This window comes from Bos javanicus, chromosome 17 (assembly GCF_032452875.1).
Source record: "Bos javanicus breed banteng chromosome 17, ARS-OSU_banteng_1.0, whole genome shotgun sequence".
Classification (NCBI taxonomy): Eukaryota; Metazoa; Chordata; class Mammalia; order Artiodactyla; family Bovidae; genus Bos; species Bos javanicus.
Window position 1 is genome coordinate 63,421,442 of NC_083884.1, and position 21,034 is coordinate 63,442,475.

General features: G+C 46.7%; 3 protein-coding genes across 5 annotated transcripts in view; 2 read left to right on the forward strand and 1 right to left on the reverse strand.

Moving 5' to 3' along the window:
* Positions 1-10,536, forward strand: part of RNF10 (ring finger protein 10) — a 33,176-nt gene extending 22,640 nt beyond the window's left edge. Inside the window, exons 8-17 of one of the 2 annotated variants that reach the window (XM_061385046.1) lie at positions 686-811; positions 1,072-1,345; positions 1,557-1,690; positions 2,681-2,798; positions 3,029-3,130; positions 4,099-4,254; positions 6,004-6,104; positions 8,677-8,734; positions 8,832-8,990; positions 9,581-10,536. In XM_061385046.1, coding sequence (XP_061241030.1) covers positions 686-811; positions 1,072-1,345; positions 1,557-1,690; positions 2,681-2,798; positions 3,029-3,130; positions 4,099-4,254; positions 6,004-6,104; positions 8,677-8,734; positions 8,832-8,990; positions 9,581-9,657 — 1,305 coding nt within the window. In that variant the 3' untranslated portion in view covers positions 9,658-10,536. Of the gene's footprint in view, positions 1-685; positions 812-1,071; positions 1,346-1,556; positions 1,691-2,680; positions 2,799-3,028; positions 3,131-4,098; positions 4,255-5,984; positions 6,105-8,676; positions 8,735-8,831; positions 8,991-9,580 lie in introns of those variants that run through there. The other variant, XM_061385047.1, reaches the window with a different exon arrangement.
* Positions 10,537-11,748: 1,212 nt separating this feature from the next.
* POP5 (POP5 homolog, ribonuclease P/MRP subunit) lies at positions 11,749-14,076 on the reverse strand. The gene is made up of 5 exons (XM_061385056.1): positions 13,971-14,076; positions 13,743-13,885; positions 12,502-12,651; positions 12,245-12,328; positions 11,749-12,146 (listed from the first exon to the last, which is right to left on the reverse strand). Exons 1-5 carry the CDS (start codon positions 13,988-13,990, stop codon positions 12,031-12,033), a joined length of 513 nt encoding a protein of 170 aa, XP_061241040.1. The 5' UTR covers positions 13,991-14,076; the 3' UTR covers positions 11,749-12,030.
* A 4,603-nt stretch (positions 14,077-18,679) lies between these two features.
* The window catches only part of CABP1 (calcium binding protein 1), a 61,375-nt gene continuing 59,020 nt past the window's right edge, over positions 18,680-21,034 (forward strand). Inside the window, exon 1 of one of the 2 annotated variants that reach the window (XM_061385051.1) lies at positions 18,680-20,180. In XM_061385051.1, the coding sequence (XP_061241035.1) occupies positions 20,040-20,180 (141 nt within the window). In that variant the 5' untranslated portion in view covers positions 18,680-20,039. The remainder of the gene's footprint in view (positions 20,181-21,034) is intronic. The other variant, XM_061385054.1, reaches the window with a different exon arrangement.

The window sequence follows — 21,034 nt, forward strand, 5'->3', positions numbered from 1 at the left end:
GGTCACACTTTGAGAATCAGTGATCTGTTAGAACAGTGAAAGCCCTGATGGAAGGGCCTGTGACAGGCCCTGTGCTGGCGTACTGCTCTTATTTATCATGTAGCTTCATAACTAGGTGTGATAGAACAGCTGTCCCCTTTAAAGTGGAATCATGGGTTAGGTAATTGACTTGAGGACATACAGCTAGTAAGAGGTGAAGCTGGTATTTGAATTCCTTTCTGTTTGACTCACAAGTCCTCTTTGGGCAGGATTCTGTATTTACTTTTCATTTTCTTTCTGTAATGCAGGGCATTAGTTCAAATGCATTTCAGGGAGCTTATAGGAAAGCTTCATATAAGTAGATCTGTCTAGGTTGAGATGGGGGTTGCACAAACCCTTGTTTCCCACAATGGTTCTCTCTCTCTAAGCTTAGTTCATAAAAACTAGAAGACCACTTCTGTGTCCTTGAATTTCTGTTCAGGAAGCTTTTGTGTAGTGTTGTCATTATCACTGCCAGAGACGTTAAGCAGAATACCATCCCATTGGAGTACCAGATACCTTTTGCTTCCTGCTTTCTTTAAAGAGTGAGAATTTTAAGTACTTAGACTTGTTTTTGGCCTTTTAACTTTTGCTCCTGTCGAGAGGCCATTGTAAACTTTGGTCCTTCAGACTCAATATGTTTCTGGTTTTCTCTCTGGTGCTCTAGGCTCGGGAAGAGGCTCTGTCAGGATTGGCTGAAAGCAGAGGGGAGGTCCCTGGTGTTGTGGCTGCTCTGGAACAACTGGTGCTGATGGCTCCCTTGGCGAAGGAGTCCGTTTTTCAACCCAGGAAGGTTGGTGTCTTTGTTACCGACTGAGTGGCCACCATTCTTCTCCAGCTGGTAGGCACTGTTAGATCTGGAGAAAAGGGAACTATGAGTATTTCCTATGTGCTTTTTTAAAAAAAAGTTATTTTTAAATTTTTCCTATGTGCTGTCTCATGTGTGTTCTTTCCTTAGCGATGTTAAGTCAGTGACTGCTAAGATAGACCTCTAGAGCTTGGTTCCTGCCTTTGCCACATGTTCTTTCTGTAACCTGCAGTTTGTCCCAACAGGGCGTGTTGGAGTACTTGTCTGCTTTTGATGAAGACGCCACCGAAGTTTGTTCTCTGGGTCCTCCTCATCCTGTTGCTCTCCCTCTGGTAGAGGAGGAGGAAACAGTGTCTGAACCAGAGCCTGAGGGCTTGTCAGAGGCCTGTGAGGACCTGGAGTTAGTAGAAGACAATCTTGGAGAAGGGACCATTTGTACCGAGTCCAGCCAGCAGGAACCCGTCAGCAAACCAAGCGTCACTCACCTGAGCAGCTCTCCTTGTTACTACTTTTACCAAGGTGAGCCTCCCTGAGGGGCCGGCTGGGTGCCGCTGGATGTTTCAGAGAAGTGGTCTGGCTCTCTAAGCAGAGGGAGGCAGTGGCACAGACCCTAGGTGGCTGGGCCTGTTGTGCCTTTCAGCCTGGGGAGGGAGAGTCGGGTCGGGTACCAGGAGGGCCCCGACTTGAGGACTGGCCGGGAGCATGGTGTGACGGATCCGCTTGTCTTCAGCGGAGGACGGGCAGCACATGTTCCTGCACCCTGTGAACGTGCGCTGCCTCGTGCGGGAGTATGGCAGCCTGGAGCAGAGCCCTGAGAAGATCTCGGCCACAGTGGTGGAGATCTCCGGCTACTCCATGTCTGAGGTAAGGGCCTGCCTTGCGAGGTGGACGGGCAGGGAGCCGCATTAACCTCATCTCTCTGTGCTAGGCCTAGCCGATCAGGTTCACAGACCTTCAAAGGCCTTTAGTTTTTGTGTGTGTGAGTTTGTGTTTTGGAGCCTGTGAATTTTTAAAAACTTAAATGGGGCTCCCCTGCCATGCGGGGGTTCTGTTAGGTCAGTCCGCCACTGCTGTCTGTATCACAGGTTCCTTTATTGTGGTTTGGGGATAGAGATGTCTCCACTGCTTTCATTTGAGATGAGTTTGTTTTTGTTTCTCTTTCTTCCTACTGCTTGGGAGAAATGGCCAAGAAAACAAAGTCCTTGGAGGCTTTAAGGTAGCTTATGAGTTTTGGCTTAGCAGATACCTGTGAATTATTGTCTGATAATTTACATATGTGAATATTTGCCCTTTGAGAATTACCCTTGTATTGATCACAGTTCAAAAGCTTAACATTAAGAGACTTTTTATGTACTATAACCTTTCTATCTAATGTGAAGAAAAAGGATAAAAAGAAAATTAAATCAGCTTCATTTTTATTGTTTTAGGCCAAGTTTTGTTCAATAGGGAAACCTGCTTTGTCTGCCTTCCCAGTTACCATTAATTCTGTCAGAGGTTCTCAGATTTTTTGCCAATAAGTAACTCTTGTCTTCCTTATTCTCCCTGTTTATTGTGGACCCCCCAGAAAATCAGAAACAGCTGATCAGCTTTGTATCATGCATTACTGGGCTTAGTTAATTCATTTGCATCACAAACCCAATAATTGCTTTTGGTTGCAATTTTGGTTTGCAATTTGGTTATTCTACCTTACTGTAGGTTAATTGACAATTTCTGTTCAGCTTTCCAAAATGGCGATAAGTTGAGCCGTAGTGCCATCTGAGTGAGTGTGTTTCCCTGCTGGATATCTGGGTGGGAACCTCTGCTCTCAGAGTCATGGCTGGTCTTAGTTGAGCGTCGGCCCCTTTTCCCTTGCAGGATATGCGACAGCGTCATAGATACCTCTCTCACTTGCCGCTCACCTGCGAGTTCAGCATCTGTGAACTGGCTCTTCAGCCTCCTCTGGTCTCTAAGGAAACCCTAGAGATATTCTCAGGTGAGAATGCTCTACTTTGCTTCCCTTTTTTAGTGGAATTCAGGGATTCTTATGACTAAAAACCCAGTGTAGAAGGAGGTAAGGACTTCTGTCATGAGTCTCCGAACTCCTGATACTCTCCATCCAGTCCAGCTGGGCCCTCCCTTGTGCCCTTAGCTGCTAGTCACCTGGGAGGAGTTAATTGCCAGGTTGTCCTGGGTCTGCCTCCTGACCACCTCACCACCCCGCAGATGACATTGAGAAGAGGAAGCGGCAGCGTCAGAAGAAGGCCCGGGAGGAACGCCGCCGAGAGCGCCGGATTGAGATGGAGGAGAACAAGAAGCAGGGCAAGTGTAAGTTCAGGAGCGCTCATCTGTGACTAGCACAGCTGTGCATCACTGTACAGAGGCCCCAGGCCCGGCCCAGTCGTAGCTCAGCTCTGCCACTTGGTTTCTTCAACTTCTAAACGTGAGTTGTGAGAGCACCTCCCTCATGGGCTTCCTGAGAGAATTGGAATTGGCGCGGGTCAAAGTGCATAGCACATAGTAAGGAGTAAGAGTGAGTTCATCCTTGGCAAAGTGGGTGGAAAAAACCCGGGGCGGGTGTGTGGCTAGGGAATTGGACATCTGCTGAATGCTGGGGATAATTGGCCCATGTGCTCTCTGGGTATGTTGTTGGCCTCGCCTTCAACTCTGGAGACATCTATACATAGCTAGTCTACCAGGAGAGTCTGAAATAGTAGAAACCTGTTGACATACTAGGAAATACATGCAGGGAGTTAGACTTGAGCTCTTTCATACCAATAAGTAGAGTCTTTTAATCTGGTTCCGCAACATAAGCTTCACTGAACTAAGGATTTTGTGACATGAGGGCCTGCTTAACCTCCAGGAACAAGGAGTTGAATCCTTGGCTAGGGAAAAGACTTGACTATTTTGAATCCACATGGTATGGTAAATACAAATTTTACTTCTCTAACTGGGATAAGTATGTATCTGGCATCCTGATGTTGTGTAGCTGTTTGGCACAAGTCTTAAACAGCTGAGAAAACTGATGTTTCAAGAACAAAGACTTTTATGGGAATAATTAAAAATTATATAGAACAGTATGATTAACCCTCAGGTTTATCACCCAGCTTTAACATGAATAGTTAAAACAAGGGTTTTATATTAAAGACATAAAGTGGCAAATATTACAAATTTTGGTTTTAAAGCTGTCTCCATCCTTCATACACCTGGGAGATTGATATTGACCATCCATAACTGTTGGAAAAGATTCGAAGAATTCTGTAAGTGGGCTTGCTGTTCTCATCTTGTCTTTGCAGACCCGGAAGTCCACATTCCCCTGGAGAATCTACAGCAGTTTCCTGCCTTCAATTCCTACACCTGCTCCTCTGATTCTGCTTTGGGTTCCACCAGCACTGAGGGCCGTGGGGCGCTCTCCCTTTCTCCTCTTAGCAGAAGTCCAGGTTCCCAAGCAGGTAAATGGGGTTGGGACTTAGAGAATAAAGTTGACCACCAGCCGTAGACCTTAAGTTGAGCCCTAGTGTCTGAATTTACAATAGTGACCTCAGCATGGTGGGGTCTTTAGGGGACTGATTTTATTTGCGTAGTTAATAGATTCCTGAGAAACACTAAATTCTTAACATTTGATTCACGTATGGACTGCTTTATGCCCTGTTAGCTTCTGAATAACTCAGGCAGACCCTACAGCAGGACAGTTAAACCTAGATTCTTCTCTGCAGCCCAGCTGTTTTATTTCTAGTTCTGCCTTTGAAGTACTCCCTCTGTATGTGTGAACATCTTTATATTTGTCTTATTATAACATTGTTTATGGTGAGGGGTGGAGGGAACAGCCTACAAAGTCTACTGGTAGGGAAATGGCTCAATTACATCATTTTTACTATGAAATTCTTTACACCTACTGAAAAGGGAGATAGCTCACTTCCTGAACCTTTAAGATGAAAGGAATTTGTAGAAAAAGACAAAGCATGACACCATTTTTGGGTTAAAAATGCCACACAAAGCATTTCAGTGTAGGTTTATATATCTAAATGTATAGAAAAATCCTGGGATGATTGTGTTCCAGACCACTAACAGTGTTCCACTCTAGGGACTGAGACCAGGATTAAGAGGCTGTCAGCTTTTTAAAAACAGTTTTGCTTATGTATAGAATATATTACTGTGTTATGAAATTAAACAGTTATAATTTCAGAGAGCTGTCTTCTGATCTTCATCCACCTGGCAGATCGTTTTTGATACTTAAAATTTATTTTTCTCAGGCATTTTCAGTGAATGTCCAAGATCAGAACATTTGGTGACTCTTGTGATCATTTGCCTGTCACTTCGCAGATTTAGGAGCCTGAGATGAAGGCCAGGGCTTGGTTAGTGTCAGGGACTGGGACTAGAGTCTAAGGGCTACACAGCCATCATGCTCTTCAGTTTAACTGAGATGAGACCTACTGTACAAAGGAACATGGCAAAACATTGACTGCATCATCTGTGACACAGAGATTGTATTTTCACACACTAGTTTTCCTGAAGGTATGTGGGCTTCAACACCTTCAGGCAAGAGCAGTTGGATGGGCCTAGAAATAAAAGTACCGCAGAGCCCTGGCTGACTGGAAAGGCCTCTCCCTGCCAGCAGTGATCAGGGCAGTGGGTGGGCTGATCTGTGGGAAATGTTCGCTCTGGTTCCGAAAGGATGGAGAAGACGACAACCTAGGGAAGGGAGTAGCACGGAAGAGCTTGCGTTTTGCTGGATTTTGTTGCTGTGTGTGTTTTGAATTCTAACTGAATATTCCCCAGGTCATAGACATCTGCTGGCTGGAACATAAAGGCTGACCTGATTACATTTCATTTCTTTTTCTTGAAGCTTTTTATCCATATAAAACTAGTCCATGACATCCAGTACCTAGGCCTTGAGAGCTGGCTCACGTGGAAAGGGTTTTTTTACTGTGGGAATGGATTTTGCAGTGCTTTCTAGTGTTCTCATAACCTTGAAACTTTTCTCTCCCTATTCTGATCACTTGTGTGAACAGTAGGCCATGTTCTTGGCTTTATAAGCACATGGCAGAGCTGAAGGTAGATCAAGGTTTAGCGTTTTGAGGCAGTGTTGGTAATTATCCAGACCTGATTTGGTGTTAATCTCTTCTGTTTTATTTATTTATTTTTTTCTCTTCTGTTTTATTAAGTTGACTTATATAATCAGGTCTCTGGTTCCCTTTCAGACTTCCTGCTGACCCCTCTGTCACCCACTGCCAGTCAGGGCAGTCCTTCATTCTGCGTTGGGAGTCTGGAAGAAGACTCTCCCTTCCCTTCCTTTGCCCAGGTACACCCACTGCTTTTAAAGCAGCCCACGGGCATTTAACATGAACTCTGCTGCTTGTTCTTCCTGGAAATCTCTGCTGGAGACGGGAGATTTACAGGCTAATGTCACCCTGACTTTCAAAATCATGCAAGGCGCTTTAAAGAGAAGCTCATGGATTTAGTCTCAGATACTACCATAAACTTACCAAGGACAGAAGCCAAGAATAGCTGAGGAAGAATCAGAGTTTTAATTATTTAACAAGTCACTAGATTATTCGTGTACTAACACTGATCTAGGGGCTGGGGATATGTCAGTCAATTTTAACTGGCCCCTAGTTCTGGGACCTCTGACTTGGTGGTATGAAATATAATAAACCATTCTTTGCTTTGGGAAGGGGAAGGTTGTTTTGGTTATCCTGTAACTAACTAGCCAAAGTGGCTGAGATGGGTTGAAGGGAGCACTAGGCTAGTAAGATTTGATGTCAAATCAGTATCAATCTTTAAAATAAGCAAACAGTCAGCATTCCTGCATTTGATAACTGAGGAAGATGGACAGACAGCTGACAAGCACCCCGTAGGAAGTTAGTGTTCATTTCTTTGGGACTAGTTTGGACTCATTTGCTTAATAGTTCTTTAAAGCAGGTAGTTGATACAGACGTTTCTCACATATAGATGGAAGTTTGTGCTGAGAAATGAGCAGGAATTCAACTTTGGTGAGGAGAGTCCTTGAAGTCGAGGATGAAATAATTGAGAGTGATCCTGAAAATGAACTACCTGGTTTCAGAGGTATAAGCAAGTGGCTCCCAGGAGTTAGGTCAATGTCTGAGTTGTTTTTTTAGCTAGGTTTTACTGCCATTGCATTTTTCATCATTATATTTTGAAAAACTTCAAACTTAAAGAGTTGAAAGGATAGTGTAATGAATATTCATACTTTTCACTCAGATTGACCAGTAGTTACTGTTTTGCTATATTTGCTTTTTCTCTCTTTTTTTGCTGTGTTGAAAATAAGATACAGACCTCATGAATGACATTTCACCACTAAATACTTGGGAGATACATACCACTCAAATGACATTCTCCTATATGCCCGCAGTTATCATTGTTACATCAAAGACATTCAGCTGATTTAATACTGTCTAAGATGGCACATATTTCTATTTTCCCTTTTGTCTCAGTGTCCTATATTGTTTTCAGTCAGATTCAGTCAGACTGTTCATTGCATTTAGTGTTTCAACTCTCTTCAGTCTCCTTTGACCCATAACAGTTCCCCTGGCTTCTGTTTTTTTTTTTTTTTTTAACATGTGGCATGGATATTTTGGGGGCTTGCCTCATAGCTCAGTTGGTAAATAATCTGCCTGCAATGCAGGAGTCCCTGGTTCGATTCCTGGGTCGGGAAGATGCCCTGGAAGAGGGCATGGCAACCCACTCCAGTATTCTTGCCTGGGAAATCCCATGGATAGAGAAGGCAGGCTACAGTCCATGAGGTCACAAGAGTTGGACACGACTTAGTGGCTAAACCACATGGGTATTTTTGAAGCATCTAGGCCTGTTCTATAAATGATCCTACACTGTAGATTTTCTGATTGTTTCTTCATGAGTGGACCCAGGCTAAACATTTAAACATTTTTGGTGAGATTAAAATATAGGTGCGATTTTAATGATCTTATAAGATGATTCAGATGTTGTACTGTGTTAGACCCCAAACTCTTGGGGACCAAGGGAGCAGATTTTCACAGTAGTATATGATGAAGAAAGTTCATCAGTGAAATCAGTATCTGCCAGTTGAAGTCATTTTGCATAATATGCAAGCCCCAGGTTGGGACACATTCGGGACAGGCATGCTGACGTGAATCTTGTGGGGTTTGTTTCTTGGTACAATACACCCTGCTTTTGGTGGCATGTCATGTGTGGTAGATAGGATGCAAAGTGACCCTCAGCACTTACAGAGCTGGCCTTGGCCAACTGAGATGAAAAATTCCTCTTTCGGGAGGGATTGTTCTGATGTTACTATACTTTCAGGAATCTGGTTTATGGCTGAATCTAAATGTTAATAGTTAAGGAGCTATTGGAAAAGCAAAGACTGAAAGGTAATGAGAGCTGTGGGAGCAGTTTCGGGATAAAGTTAAATTGGTTTTTGTGGCCTTAGGTAACTGAGGTTTGCGCGGCAGGCGGTTTGTTTTAAATTTGGAAGGTCCTGTACACTCCTTACTGCAAGAGGAGTAATGTTGATGTTTTTAGGCATCTCCAGAAGAGGAGGGAAATTTTGTCCAGAAGAAAGGAATGACACAAAGTCAGGATTCCCCACTTCAAAATCAGAGTATAAATCTCTTGTGCATTCTTTGCAGTATTCTTTACCTGTTTCCCAAGGAACAGAACAGGTTCTGGTTTCCCACCTTGTTAGTTTCACTGCCAGTTCAGGATATAGGGGACATGAAGAAAACACTGTGTTAGGGAAAGAAGTATCCAGAAAATTTTTTCCCAGTGGGGGTAGTTGATTCTTTGTCCCCTGTACCAGTCAGTGTCAAGGTAGCAGTCTGGAGAAGAAATAGGATCAGTAACTTAAATTCTTTCCCTTCCTTTTCCCACTTCGGCAGATGCTGAGAGTTGGAAAAGCAAAAGCAGATGTATGGCCCAAAACTGCTCCAAAAAAAGGTGAGAATGGCCCGCTGATAAAGGGGAAGCTTGGGCCCTTTCAGAAAGTAGAAGGCTGTGGAGTTGTTTCTGCAATTTTAACACTGGTCTTTTTTAGATGAAAACACCTTAGGTCCTCCTGCCCCTGTGGACAGCGATGGGGAGAGTGATAACTCAGACCGCGTTCCTGTGCCCAGTTTCCAGAATTCCTTCAGCCAAGCTATTGAAGCAGCCTTCATGAAACTGGACACACCGGTGACTTCAGATCCGCTCTCTGGTAAAGGCACAGGAGCGGGGTGCTCAGCTCAGGGCTGTGGTTTCCTCCTGGATCCAGGGGCACTGATCACTAATCACTTGGCACTTTCCCTCTGAACCTCAGGGCTCACGTTCTAGTGTTAACTAACATTCCATCTGGTATATCAGATGGCTCCTTTTTGCACCCCAGATTAATTTTTGAGGCCTTTGTGAAATTCTGTGTAACTTTTTCCCCCCAGCCTTATAGATTTCTGAATCCTGAGGTGGTGAAGGTGGCTAATAGATAGATGGAGGTCAAACTCAAAAGTACACCCCTGTGGTATTCACGACTAGCATTTATGATATGCTTCCTACACGCCTAGCATTGTGCTAATTTTATTCTCCCAGTAACCATATTAAATGGGTAGAATTCACATTACAGATGAGCTGGGCTGGGCATCTAAGTGATGTGTCTGAAGACAAACACCCAGAGAGTGCAAGGTCCGGTATTTGACTCCAGGCAGTCTAACTCCAGAGCCTGCACTCACATTGCCTATGACTCCCATCAGTGGAAACTGGCCAGGGGGCAACGGGGTGGCATTCTAAGCTAAGTTCTTTCTGTGTTTTGTTTAGAAGAGAAAGGAGGAAAGAAAAGAAAAAAACAGAAACAGAAGCTGCTGTTCAGCACCTCCGTCGTCCACACCAAGTGACACTACTGGCCCAGGCTAACTTCTCCATCTGGTTTTCTTTTTATTTGCGCTTTTGTTTTGCTGCTGTAATTTTTAAGTATTTGAGTTTGAACAGATTAGCTCTGGGGGGGAGGGGGTTTCCACAATGTGAGGGGGAACCAAGAAAATTTTAAATACAGTGTATTTTCCAGCTTCCCGTCTTTACACCAAAATAAAGTATTGACACTCACAAGAGAGCTCTTCCTGCCAAGGTTTTAGTTTGTCGCCAGGTAGTCTTTTTGACCCATGTGTAATTAGTTTTTTCAACCCCAACTTAAGTTTTAGTCTCTTGGAGCAGCCCAAACCAGTGTTAGGGCACCTTGCTTTCAGCACACCTATTGGTGTGTCTTTTAAAAATAGTTGAATCTTTTCTATCTGTTCAGTACTCCTCTTGTTAAAGAAACAGGGATGGGAATAAAATGGATGCAGGATACCCAGCTTGAATTGTAGTTTTTCTTACAACAACCAGGCTGTGGTGTCAGACCCAGGTTGCACTTGTATGTGTGCTGGAGGGTTTTATCTTCTGTTGGGCACAGAAAGTTGTAACTGTCACTGACTAAGGAGGCCCTAGGACCTGATAGCCTTTAGGTCAAGCCTGTTTCAAGCGACAGTGGCCTGAATGAATTACAGAAATGGAGGAGTCTGGCACACCCGGAGGCAGAGCAGGACAGGTTTGAAAGCAGTGGGATGCCTCCCCAACCCCTGCCCCCCACTGCCTCCCTGTTGTCTAGAGCAGTCTTATGCCTTGGTTTGAGCTGAATGAATTTGAGTGATGTGAATTATTTTGCTGCTTAATAAAGTGACCTCTAGGTATAATAGACTATGAAGGCAAATAGTTGCAATAAATCACCTGCATAAGCATTGTGAGCTTTCTGGTTTCTTTAAGATTTATTTCAGGTCAGCTAGACGTCTATTTCTTAATAGGTTAAGGTAACGGCTGCTGTGAACTTGAGCAAATCTGTTTTCATGGAGTCATGTCTTTCCTAGTGTCAGGCCTAAAGGGTTCTTGATCTGGGCTCATTAATTCTACCCTCCCATTTTTAAAATGACAGATGTTTGTTAAATGTATTATAATATGTAAGGGACTTTTGAGTGATGTCCATTTTATGAAGGAGAGAATATCTCCTTGAAGTGTCTTTGCTGCTGCTGCTGAGTCACTTCAGTCGTGTCCAACTGTGCAACCCCAGAGACGGCAGCCCACCAGGCTCCCCGTCCCTGGGATTCTCCAGGCAAGAACACTGGAGTGGCTTGCCATGTCCTTCTCCAACGCCTGAAAAATGAAAGTGAAGTCGCTGAGTCGTGTCCGACTCCTAGCGACCCCATGGACTGCAGCTTACCAGGCTCCTCCGTCCATGGGATTTTCCAGGCAAGAGTACTGGAGTGGGGTGCCACTGCCTTCTCCGAAGGTGTCTTTAGTAGGTAGCAGATCAAAATGGGTCATGTCTCGTCTCCTAATTCCTGTGAGTGTATTGTCTCACCTACCTTCAGGTGCCAGGCAGGTATAAGGCAATAGAGAGGGTGGAACTGCAGAGAACCACCAGATGTTGGCAGCTGCTATTTGACTTTGTAATAATGAGGTCAGGTGACATCATTATTACAAAGATATTTTCCCCCACTCAAAAGTGTAAGAATTGTATTATTTATTTTTTTGTCAGGTTACCTGGTAAAGTATTGGCAAAGAATCTGTTTATTTTTAAGGTCCTTTGGGTCATTGAGACCAGCTCTAGATCTGTGCCGGTTTAGTTGCTGTGTCTCACTAACACTATTACTCTGGGGACTTCCATAGATGTCTAGTGGTTAAGACTCTGAGTTTCCACTGTGAGGGGCCTGGGATCAATCCCTGGTCGAGGAGCTGAGATCCTACACGCCCTGCACTGTGGACAGGTAAACTTCAAAACTGCTAGTCCGAATGACCTGGATTGCTTAGGGCCCAACCGAGGGGCAGGGCTATCGGGTCTCCAGTGGGAGCCTATACATCTAGTACCACACAGGGAGCTGGTCTTGCTACTGAGGCCAGGGATAGAAAGGGAAAGAGACTAGGCCAACCATGAACTTCACATGCACACTAAGTGCTAACAGAAACCAAATACATTTATTAAACCTGCTCTGCCAGGCAGTTAGATACAAAGGTGTGTATAAGGACAGGGGGTTCACAACCTGCAGAACAACTTAACCGGGCAATGCTGGGTAAAGGTGACTTTGATTAGTTTTACGTAAGTCCATTTTGAGCTGGTCACCTGGCCTCTGGTCCGCAGTCATCCAGTTTGGGAACTGCAGAAGATGCTGCTGCCTCTCAGAATGTCCCATCCCAGCGGGTGGACCCCAAGGCCTGGGCACAGCATAACGTGCAAAGGTTCACTCCATTGGCTCAGCAGTCTCCTCGCCGCCACTATCAGAAAGCTCCTCCCCAGCCGACTCCTCCTCTAGTAAACAGCTTTTAGTGACAGACTTCTGGATAGCCTCCCGCTCTCCTGGAGAAAGAGCATGGTGAAGAGCATGAGTGAGTTCTCATTCAGCCAGAGGCCATGGCCAGTCCCTGCTCAGTGGGCACAGGGCTAGCATCCCTTACCTTCATCAGTACAGTTCTGCAACAGGATCAGCAGCTGTCTCCTGTTGTACTGAATCAGGAACTTCTGGCATGTTCTAATTGTACCTGGCATAGGTAAGAGCTTTGTGGTCAGCAGCTTGTGGAAAGTATTTGCCTCAGAGTCTTGAGAGCTCGGAAAAAGTATCTTGCCTTTAGCAGGAGAGCAGGAATAGCCACCTACCACAGAAGACCGAATGCTGAACCTGCTACAAAACCAGCCATATCCCATGCACCCCTACCTCCCACGTGTAAGGTGTTGAGAAAACACGGGTAGCGGTGTCCTTTGTTCTCCAAGGATGTGATGAAGGGAAGAGCTGACCACACAAGCCGATAGAATTCCTTCCTGCATCGAAGTAGCACTATTCCGGTATAGGCATTGAGGTATCGCACTACAGCAGGGGGAAGAAAAAATCATTTGGACTGTCAGGAATGGGTTAAAAATCTTTGGATAATTAAACGCCTATGTGCTAGAGATCAGAAATGGCTAAAGACAGTGGCACTTGGAATGAATTCATCAGTAAGTAAAAACTTCATTTCTGAAGGGGGAAAAAAATTAGTAGGACAGCTCACTTACAGATGGTAAAGAATCCCCCTGTAATGCAAAAGACCCAGGTTTGATCCCTGGGTCGGGACGATCCCCTGGAGAAGTAACGGCTATCCACTCCAGTATTCTTACCTGGAGAATTTCATGAATCGGATAGGAGCCTCGGTCGGACAAGACTGAGCAACTTAACACTTCATTTACAGAAGGGAGAAACATCCAGTGCCTTGAACACCACTCAGAATTGGTGAATTTAGAATTTAAAATGTTCTTCTAATGCATTGACTAGTTAATAAATGGGTGGGGAGTGCAGAGATCCACCTTCCTCAGAAAACCCCTGGCTGAAAACCAAGTTGTCCTGTAACTGGGCTATGTAGGTTTTTCAAACAGTCAACTCAGTCTCACCTGAGGTAGGACAGCTATGCCTATGTGAAGCACCTATGGAATTCAATTTCAAAGAATATGGTAAAAGTGAATGGCAGTAGTGTGGATGTTGAGAGGGCCTGCTCCTATTTACATACACGCAACTATGCGTCCTGTACAGGCCCTTTTCAAGGGTAATTAGATACAAGGGCTTCTTGCCCAATGTCCCACTGCCTACTAAGTCGCTTCACTCATGTCCGGCTCTTTTGTGACCCTATGGGCTGTAACCCGCCAAGCTCTCTCTGTCCATGGGATTCTCCAGGAAAGAATACCCTTCTCCAGGGGATCTTCCCAACTCAAGGACTGAACTCGTGGCCTACTATTAGCTAGCTCTCTGCCTAACGATTCACCCAGACCTCGGGATGCGACCCTGCTAAAAAGAACGGTATCTTACATAGGACGCAGTACACAAGGCTTGGCAGTTCCCGGGGTCGTTCGTGCCCCTTCTTTCTCCCTCCTGTGGCCACCGCCCCCTCCAAGCCCCGCCGTCCACCCGGTTCCCAAGCACCCTCGCACCCGCGAAGCCGATGGAACAGGCGGCAGCACCGAAAGTCCCGTGCACGCGGGCGATCGTGTCCCGTACCAGGGTGCCCAGCACTCGGTCCTCCAGAGTCAGGCGGCAGCGGGGGTCGTCAGACACCACTTCGCAGAGCAGGTACCTGTGGCGGGCGGGAGGGAGGGAAGTGAGCATGGGGCCAGGCCCAAGGGGTCCGGGCAAGGGGCTGTTGGCAAGAGACTGCTTACCTATGCTTGAACCGCACCATGGCTGCCTCCACCTCCGGCGGCCAGACGCGCAAACCGGATGTCTGCTTTCTCCTCGGCGGCCAATAGGAAGTTGGCCTGGCAGCCACTCAGGGAGGCGGAGCTAGAATGTAGACGGAGCCCTGTGTCAGTCTCCCCTGAACTCCGCCTCTCTCTACGGTGCGCAGGCGTCCTGCTCAGTTCTGAGCTGATGGAGCTCGCGCAGCTGTTGGGAGGTAGGCTGCGCGATTGATTCCTTTTTTGTGCCTGTGATGGGTGGTTGTGCCCACTCATTAATTTTGTAGGATGCACCCGCGGCATTTGGAGCCTCCACGATGTTTTCTTTCTATTACCTTGCAACACAGTCGTGTGTGCATTTATATTTTCTCCCCATGCTGGAAGGTCTTGAGGGCAAGATCTTGCACTCACAAGCCAAGGATTCACAGAGGGGAAATTAGGACTCTTATATTCAGATTACAGCTCGGTTCAATTCCACCTTACAGCCAAATATGTTATTACTGTTTAGGCCTTTCAACAACCTTATGGAGTCAGGTGTATTGTCTCATTTTTTGTGCAAAAACCATCTGTGATCATTATATTTTGTTTCTGTTTATTCTGTGTGTACTCGTTTTTTAAACAGAAAAGCACAAAGAAGCAAAGATAAGTTATAACCCCAGCATCAAGAGAGCATAATTTATCATGTAGTGGGTTTTCTTCCCTAGTTTTCCCCCATGCCTGCAGTTCTCTGTGTGAGGTCCAGGAACCATTGAGTTTTCTGAGATTCTTTCAGAGAGTCTCCAGGATCAAGTTACTTTCATAATAGTACTAAGATGGTATTTGTTTCACTTTCTCAGAGTGGACAGTAAAGTTTTCCAGAGGCCACATGACATGTACTGACATTATTGCTCTGATGGTGAAAAGAATTGTGCATTGTGTTTTAGATATTTCTCAGTTTAATAAACATGGTAAATATCAACATATTCCATGAAACAAAAGCTTTTTGGGATCCTCAATAATTTAATGAGTGAAAAAGTGTCCTGAGACCAAAAAAAAAAAAAACTGAGATGAGAACTTCTCCTGTATGTTAAATTATATTTTTCCTTTTATTTTCTTTTTAACAATAGAATCATACAGTTTAGTATTCTTTGCCCCCCCTGCCCGAATATCCTTTAAAAAATAAAAGTTATCTTAGTGAGGCATAACATACATAAAGAGCATATTAAGTGAATTTTTACAAATGTATAGACTTTTGCAACTATTGCCCAGATAAAAACATTTCCAGTGCCCAAGAAGGTTCCTGTGCCCTCTTCTCAGCCAAAAACCTTCTCAGAAGTGATCTCTATTCTGATTTCTATCATGATTGATAAACTTTGTCTGTTCTTGAACTTTGTGTATATGTGTGTGTTAGTCGCTCAGTCGTGTCCGACTCTTTGTGACCCCATGGACTGTAGCCTGCCAGGCTCCTCTGTCCATGGGATTCTCCAGGCAAGGATACTGGAGTGGGTTGCCATGCCCTTCTCCAGAGGATCTTCCTGACCCAGGGATTGAACCCGGGTCTCTGGCATTGCAGGCAGATTTTTTACCACTTGAACAACAGTTTTCCCATGTTCTTGAACTTTATATAAATATAAATCTCCAACAGCATGTTTGTGTGTGCCTGTGTGTATGGCTCCTTTCTCTTATCATATTGTCTTTAGATTCATTCTGTCTTTTGACTATATTTTCATGTCAACTGTTTACGATGTAGTGACTGAGCCACAACAACAACAATTCTTCAAGGTTATTTTTCAGCTGCCCCAGATGGCATTGTTTAGTTTTACCACTGCTAAACAGGTCTATATTTCCATGATGGACATTTAAATTTGTTCCAGAATTTCTTGTTATACCCAGTGCTTTGATGCTCAGCCTTATATCTAACTCTTTGTAGCCATCCTTGACTATTTATTTGTAGACCTGTCAGGGACCTGGCAGGCCCTGTGAGAACCATGAAGGGAGTCGGATTTCACAACCGAATGTTTGCAGTATTTGGAATGAGTTCTCAATTTTTCCATCTCTCACTCTAAATCACCTTAAAGGGGGGACAGCTGTGGCCCTGCCGAGGGCTCTTTCCTTCTCACCCAAGAACCACCTCATTATCTGAAAACGGTCCTCGCCAGCGTCCTCCTTTGGCCAGCAGGGGGCGGCAGATGCTCGTAATGTGTGGAGAAAGTCTCGGCCTCTGCGTTTCCCGCCTCCCCTTCCATCCTTAAAATAACTCCCTAACTCCAGCCTTCAACTCATTTAATCCCCAAATCGCGCCATTTCATAGATGTAGCTGGGGCTCTGACCAAAGTCACACGTTCAGTCAGAAGCAAGATCAGAATTCCAATTCCAGGCCATCCGACTTCGGGGTCCTGGCTCTCTGGTCCACACCGCTGAAGTCTTCCTGTGAGCGGTTTCGCCGTCCACTTTGTATATACATTGGCGAGACTACAGGTGTAAGTTAGAATCTCTCCGTCATTTACCAGACACGTGCTGTCGGGGCGATTAATTCATGTCTCCAGATCTCAATTTCCTCATCTGTGTAATGGGATAATAATGGTTCCTCCCTCGTGCGTGGTGCATATGAGGTTTAAACGAGATACCACGGGCAAACGCGTAGCTAGCACCTTGAGTGTACTGTAAACACGATTTTGAGCGAATGATTTACTGCCACCCGCAGGCACAGCCCCGGGGGAAGCACACTGGGTCCGTCCTGGGCCTCCTCTCCTCGGATCCTGCCCGGCGCCCGGCGCCCTGCGTTCCCGACCGACCAGGGTCCCGACACCCGCGGGCGGGGCTGCAGGGAGGGGAGGCGTCAGCGGCACAGGCCGTTCCCGGCGGTAATTAGCCGGTGTCTGCTCCCGCCTCGCCAGCCGCTAATTACACGTCTCCTAATGAGGCCGGCGGCTGTTTGCAATCACTTGGGTCCCCGCCGCGCGGCGCGGGAGGCCGTGGGGGAATCCGCCCGCGGGGGCGTGGACGGCGGTTGCAGCCCGGGACCGCTAGATCCGCTGGGCGGAGGCGGGGGTGCGCCCCGGCGGCGTCTGCTACGCCATGTGCGCCTGGCTCAGTCTTTGGAATCATTATCATCCCACTTTACAGATGAGGAAGGGGGCTGAGGCTCGGAAAAGCGAACTCAGGCGCAAAACTCAAGCTGAAATAATCTAATCCAGTGCTCTTAACACGGTACGGCCTGGATCAACGGGGTACTTGCTGTTGTGACTCCTGGGACTTTCAGATGCTTAGGTCCCAGATCAGATAAAAGAGGTGGCGGAGGCGGGGGGCGGGGGGAGGGCGTGGTGCGGGCGTAGAGGGGGACTTCCTTTGAGCTCTTTTCTTGCTTCCCATTTGAAGGTTCTCACCATCAATTTGCCCTTTTGGATCAGGCACAAAACCGAGTATCAGCTCCAGTAAGGCCTTTAAAGTTTACTTGGAAAGGTAAATCACACAACCCATTTCACAGACTGGGAAACCTGGTGCATTTCCTAGGAGGTGGTTGGGGCTACTGCTAAAATGCTCCCATAGTGATGCATGTGGGTGCATGTGAGATTTAAATGAGATACAATGGGCAAACGCCTAGTACCGTGAATTCCCTGGTGATCCAGTGGTTAAGACTCGCTGCTTTTACTGCTGACGGCCCAGGTTCAATCCCTGGTCGGGGAACTAAGATCCTGCAAGCCATGTGGGGTGGCTAGGGGGGGAATAAAAGCTCCCATAACATCAAGATGGGCTTCCAGGATGGCTCAGCCTAAAGAAAAAGTGAAAGTGAAGTCGCTCAGTCGTGTCCAACTCTTTGCAACGCCATGGACCAGGCTCCTCTGACTATGGGATTTTCTAGGCAAGAGTACTGGAGTGGGTTGCCATTTCCTTCTCCAGGGAATCTTCCCGACCCAGGGATCGAACCCAGGTCTCCCACACTGTAGACAGACGCTTTACCACCAGGGAATGCAGGACCCCTGGGTGGGGAACATCCCCTGAAGGAGGAACAGCAATCCATTCCAGTATTCTTGCCTGAAAAATCCCATGGACAGAGGAGCCTGGCGGGCTACAGTCCATGGGGTCACAAAGAATCAAACACAGCTGAGCACACAGTTCAGAGGTTCAACCTGAGGGTAGAAAGCTACAACTGTGTTTCTTGTTCTCTTCTGGGATGGGATCCAGAGTAGCTGCTTTCCTTCTTTTTTTTTTTTTTAATATTTATTTATTTTTGACTGCATCAGGTCTTAGTTGCACTGCCCAGGGTTCTCTCTAGTTGTGTCCTGAGGGTTTAGTTGCCCCATGGCATGTGGGATCTTAGTTCCCTGCCGGGGTCCAGCCCCGGCTGATCCAGGGTATTCGAAGGAGAGATGGCATAGGCGACCTATTTATTTAAATATTTATCAAAGATATAAAGAGTAATAGAATGAGGATAGCTCAGTAGGAAAATTCAGTGGAGAAGAGAGGCTGAGTAGCTTGGTTTACGCGGGAGACCAATAAAACTTCAAGACAAGAAGCTTGCACCACTTACGTAGGCCGCAGGCGTCCTTCCGTTCTCCCGAAGGAGAGGAGACACTGAGGCCTCCCTGGTCGGATCTTAGAAGCCCAGGCATAATTAGCAAGCACGGTGGGTTCCTCGCTCCAAATGGAGACTCAGCCAGAATTTGGGAGAGAGAGCGACATGGGGAGACCAAGTTTTGGTGAACAAGGCCCGCACTTTATTTTCCAAAGTAGTTTTTATACCTTAAGTTATGCATAGAGGATAATGGGGGAAGGGGTGGAGTCATGCAAGGACAGCAGTTCCTGGTTCTAATCGAAGCCAGGCTTTCAAACTTATCATATGCAAAAGTTCAGGTGAATTACATCATCTTCTGGCCAGGAGGCCTGTTAACATTTTAAGAAACTTATTTTTCTCTAAAGGTGATTATTCGAAAGTCAGGCACCAGCCTCCAAAAAAGCATTGGACAAAGCTGCATTCCTATAGGGCAAAGGTGAGGTGGGCTCAATCAAGAAAAGAATTAACTCAAGGGTCCAAGGTTACAAACATTGAGGCTACTACTTACATTTCTATACATCCATTATATCAATCAATACACTGCCAAGGACACAGTAGGTAAGGGGTATGGAGACTTAGCAGCAAACATTGGCCCAATAAGTGAAAAACCCTTCACCAATACAATTTCTAATCAATCTTTTAACTACTCAAAAGAATCTGTGTTTAGACAGTTTAGAACATCTCCTGCCTCTCACAGTTGGGAGGCTCTGAACAATCACATGTGGCCGGAAAAACCTATTCAGGCAGGCTAGAGGATTTCCAAAGGAGTTTGTAGGTTAAACACTGTCACACCCAGGAATTATTAACTGGAGCTGTAAGCTAACTCCTTTTTTCAGAGAGAGGTAGTGGGGGACAGCCCCCAGTAAAGTCAGAGGTGTAGGTGAAAGCACAAAGCAGAAAGTAGGCAGACTCTGGTTTTGGGGGTAGATGCTCGAGAATTTCCAGGGGGACTCCTGAGGCTCGATCCCGCCTTTGCGTATGCCGAGCCTCCTTCCTCATGACCTTTGTCATGGGTGGAGCTCCTCACGCTGGCTCCCGGCAGTGATAGAATTCCAGTTGAGCTATTCCAGATCCTGAAAGATGATGCTGTGGAAAGTGCTGCACTCAATATGCAATATGCACTCAATATACAATATGCCGGCTCCCGGCAGTTCCCTGACCAGGGATGAAACCTGAATCCCTTGAATCGGAAGCAGATTCTTAACCACTGGACCACTCAGGAAGTCCCTAGCTGTCTCTATTCTTCATCCTTATGTTCTGGGCTGCCACTTATTAGGCTCTCACTATGAGCCAGACACTGTCCTGAGCACTTTGTGGGCTTGACTTCCTTTAGTCCTCACAATAACCCCATGAACATAGACCCCATTATTCTCCGAGGCTCAGGAAGGAAAGTGACTTTCCCAAGGTCACACAGTAATTTTGTATTCGAGCAGGCAGTGGCAGCCCTTGCAGGGTGCCATTGCTGTGCCACCCATTACCAGGCAGTGGTTATCGAGAGACCAGTAACGTGGGCCAGTTAGATGGCGGTTAGAAGTCCCATCAGCCCCTGGGCGGCGCCACAGCAGGCCCCTCTCCCAAGCGAGCAACTGTCACCGAGCGACCCTTCATGGGCTATTCAGCCAACAGTCATTGGAGTGGTGGTCCGTCAGGAGGAGAGTGAGGTAAGAGACCGATCACCACCTGCTCTCCGGGGTGCTCCAGCTCACCTGGCCTCGGGCCAGCGAACAGGGAACCCAGGGAACTGGCTGTGTCCTGCAGGGCTCCAGAGCCCTCACTATGGCCATCCATGGCCGGGCCCAAGCCTTGAGGTGGCAAGGACCCTCTCCCCCTTCCCCGCCTCTAGGCTGCGACCTACTGGCAGTGGCCGGCTGTGTGTGATGCCGTCTGCGGGACCTGGCCCTGGCCATTTGGGTGGCGTGAGGAGCCCGAGGGCTGGCTGGGTTGATGCTTTTAAACTGTGGTATTGGAGAAGACTCTTGAGAGTCCCCTGGACTACAAGGAGATCCAACCAGTCAATCCTAAAAGAAATCAACCCAGAATATTCATTAGAAGGACTGATGCTGAAGCTGAAACTCCAATACTTTGGCCACCTGATGCGAAGAACTGACTCATTTGAAAAGACCCTGATGCTGGGAAAGACTGAAGACAGGAGAAGGAGACAACAGAGGATGAAATGGTTGGATGGCATCACCGACTCAATGGACATGAATTTGAGTAAATTCTAGGAGTTGGTGATGGACAGGGAGGCCTGGCGTGCTGCAGTCCATGGGTTCGCAAAGAGTTGGACACGACTGAGGGACTGAACTGAACTGAACTGAGGAGCCTGAGGGCTGGCTGGGTCCGGATGCCTGGGTCCCTCAGCGATGATGGCTGGGCAGGGCCTGGGGACCTGGCCCTGAGGGTGCCACCAGCTGAGACCTGCCACCTCAGCTGGGCCTGAGCACTGGCGAGAGGACCCAGACTGGATGCTGGACGAAGACTTTGGGACAGGGTGACAGCTCCTGCAGGGACCCCT

Coding starts and splice junctions, on each gene's coding strand:
- POP5 (XM_061385056.1), bottom strand. CDS start 13,990: ATGGTGCGGTTCAAGCATAG. Junction 13,886..13,970: donor ATGGTGCGGTTCAAGCATAG/GTAAGCAGTCTC, acceptor CGCCCGCCACAG/GTACCTGCTCTGCGAAGTGG. Junction 12,329..12,501: donor CAACACCTTACACGTGGGAG/GTAGGGGTGCAT, acceptor TACCTATGCCAG/GTACAATTAGAACATGCCAG.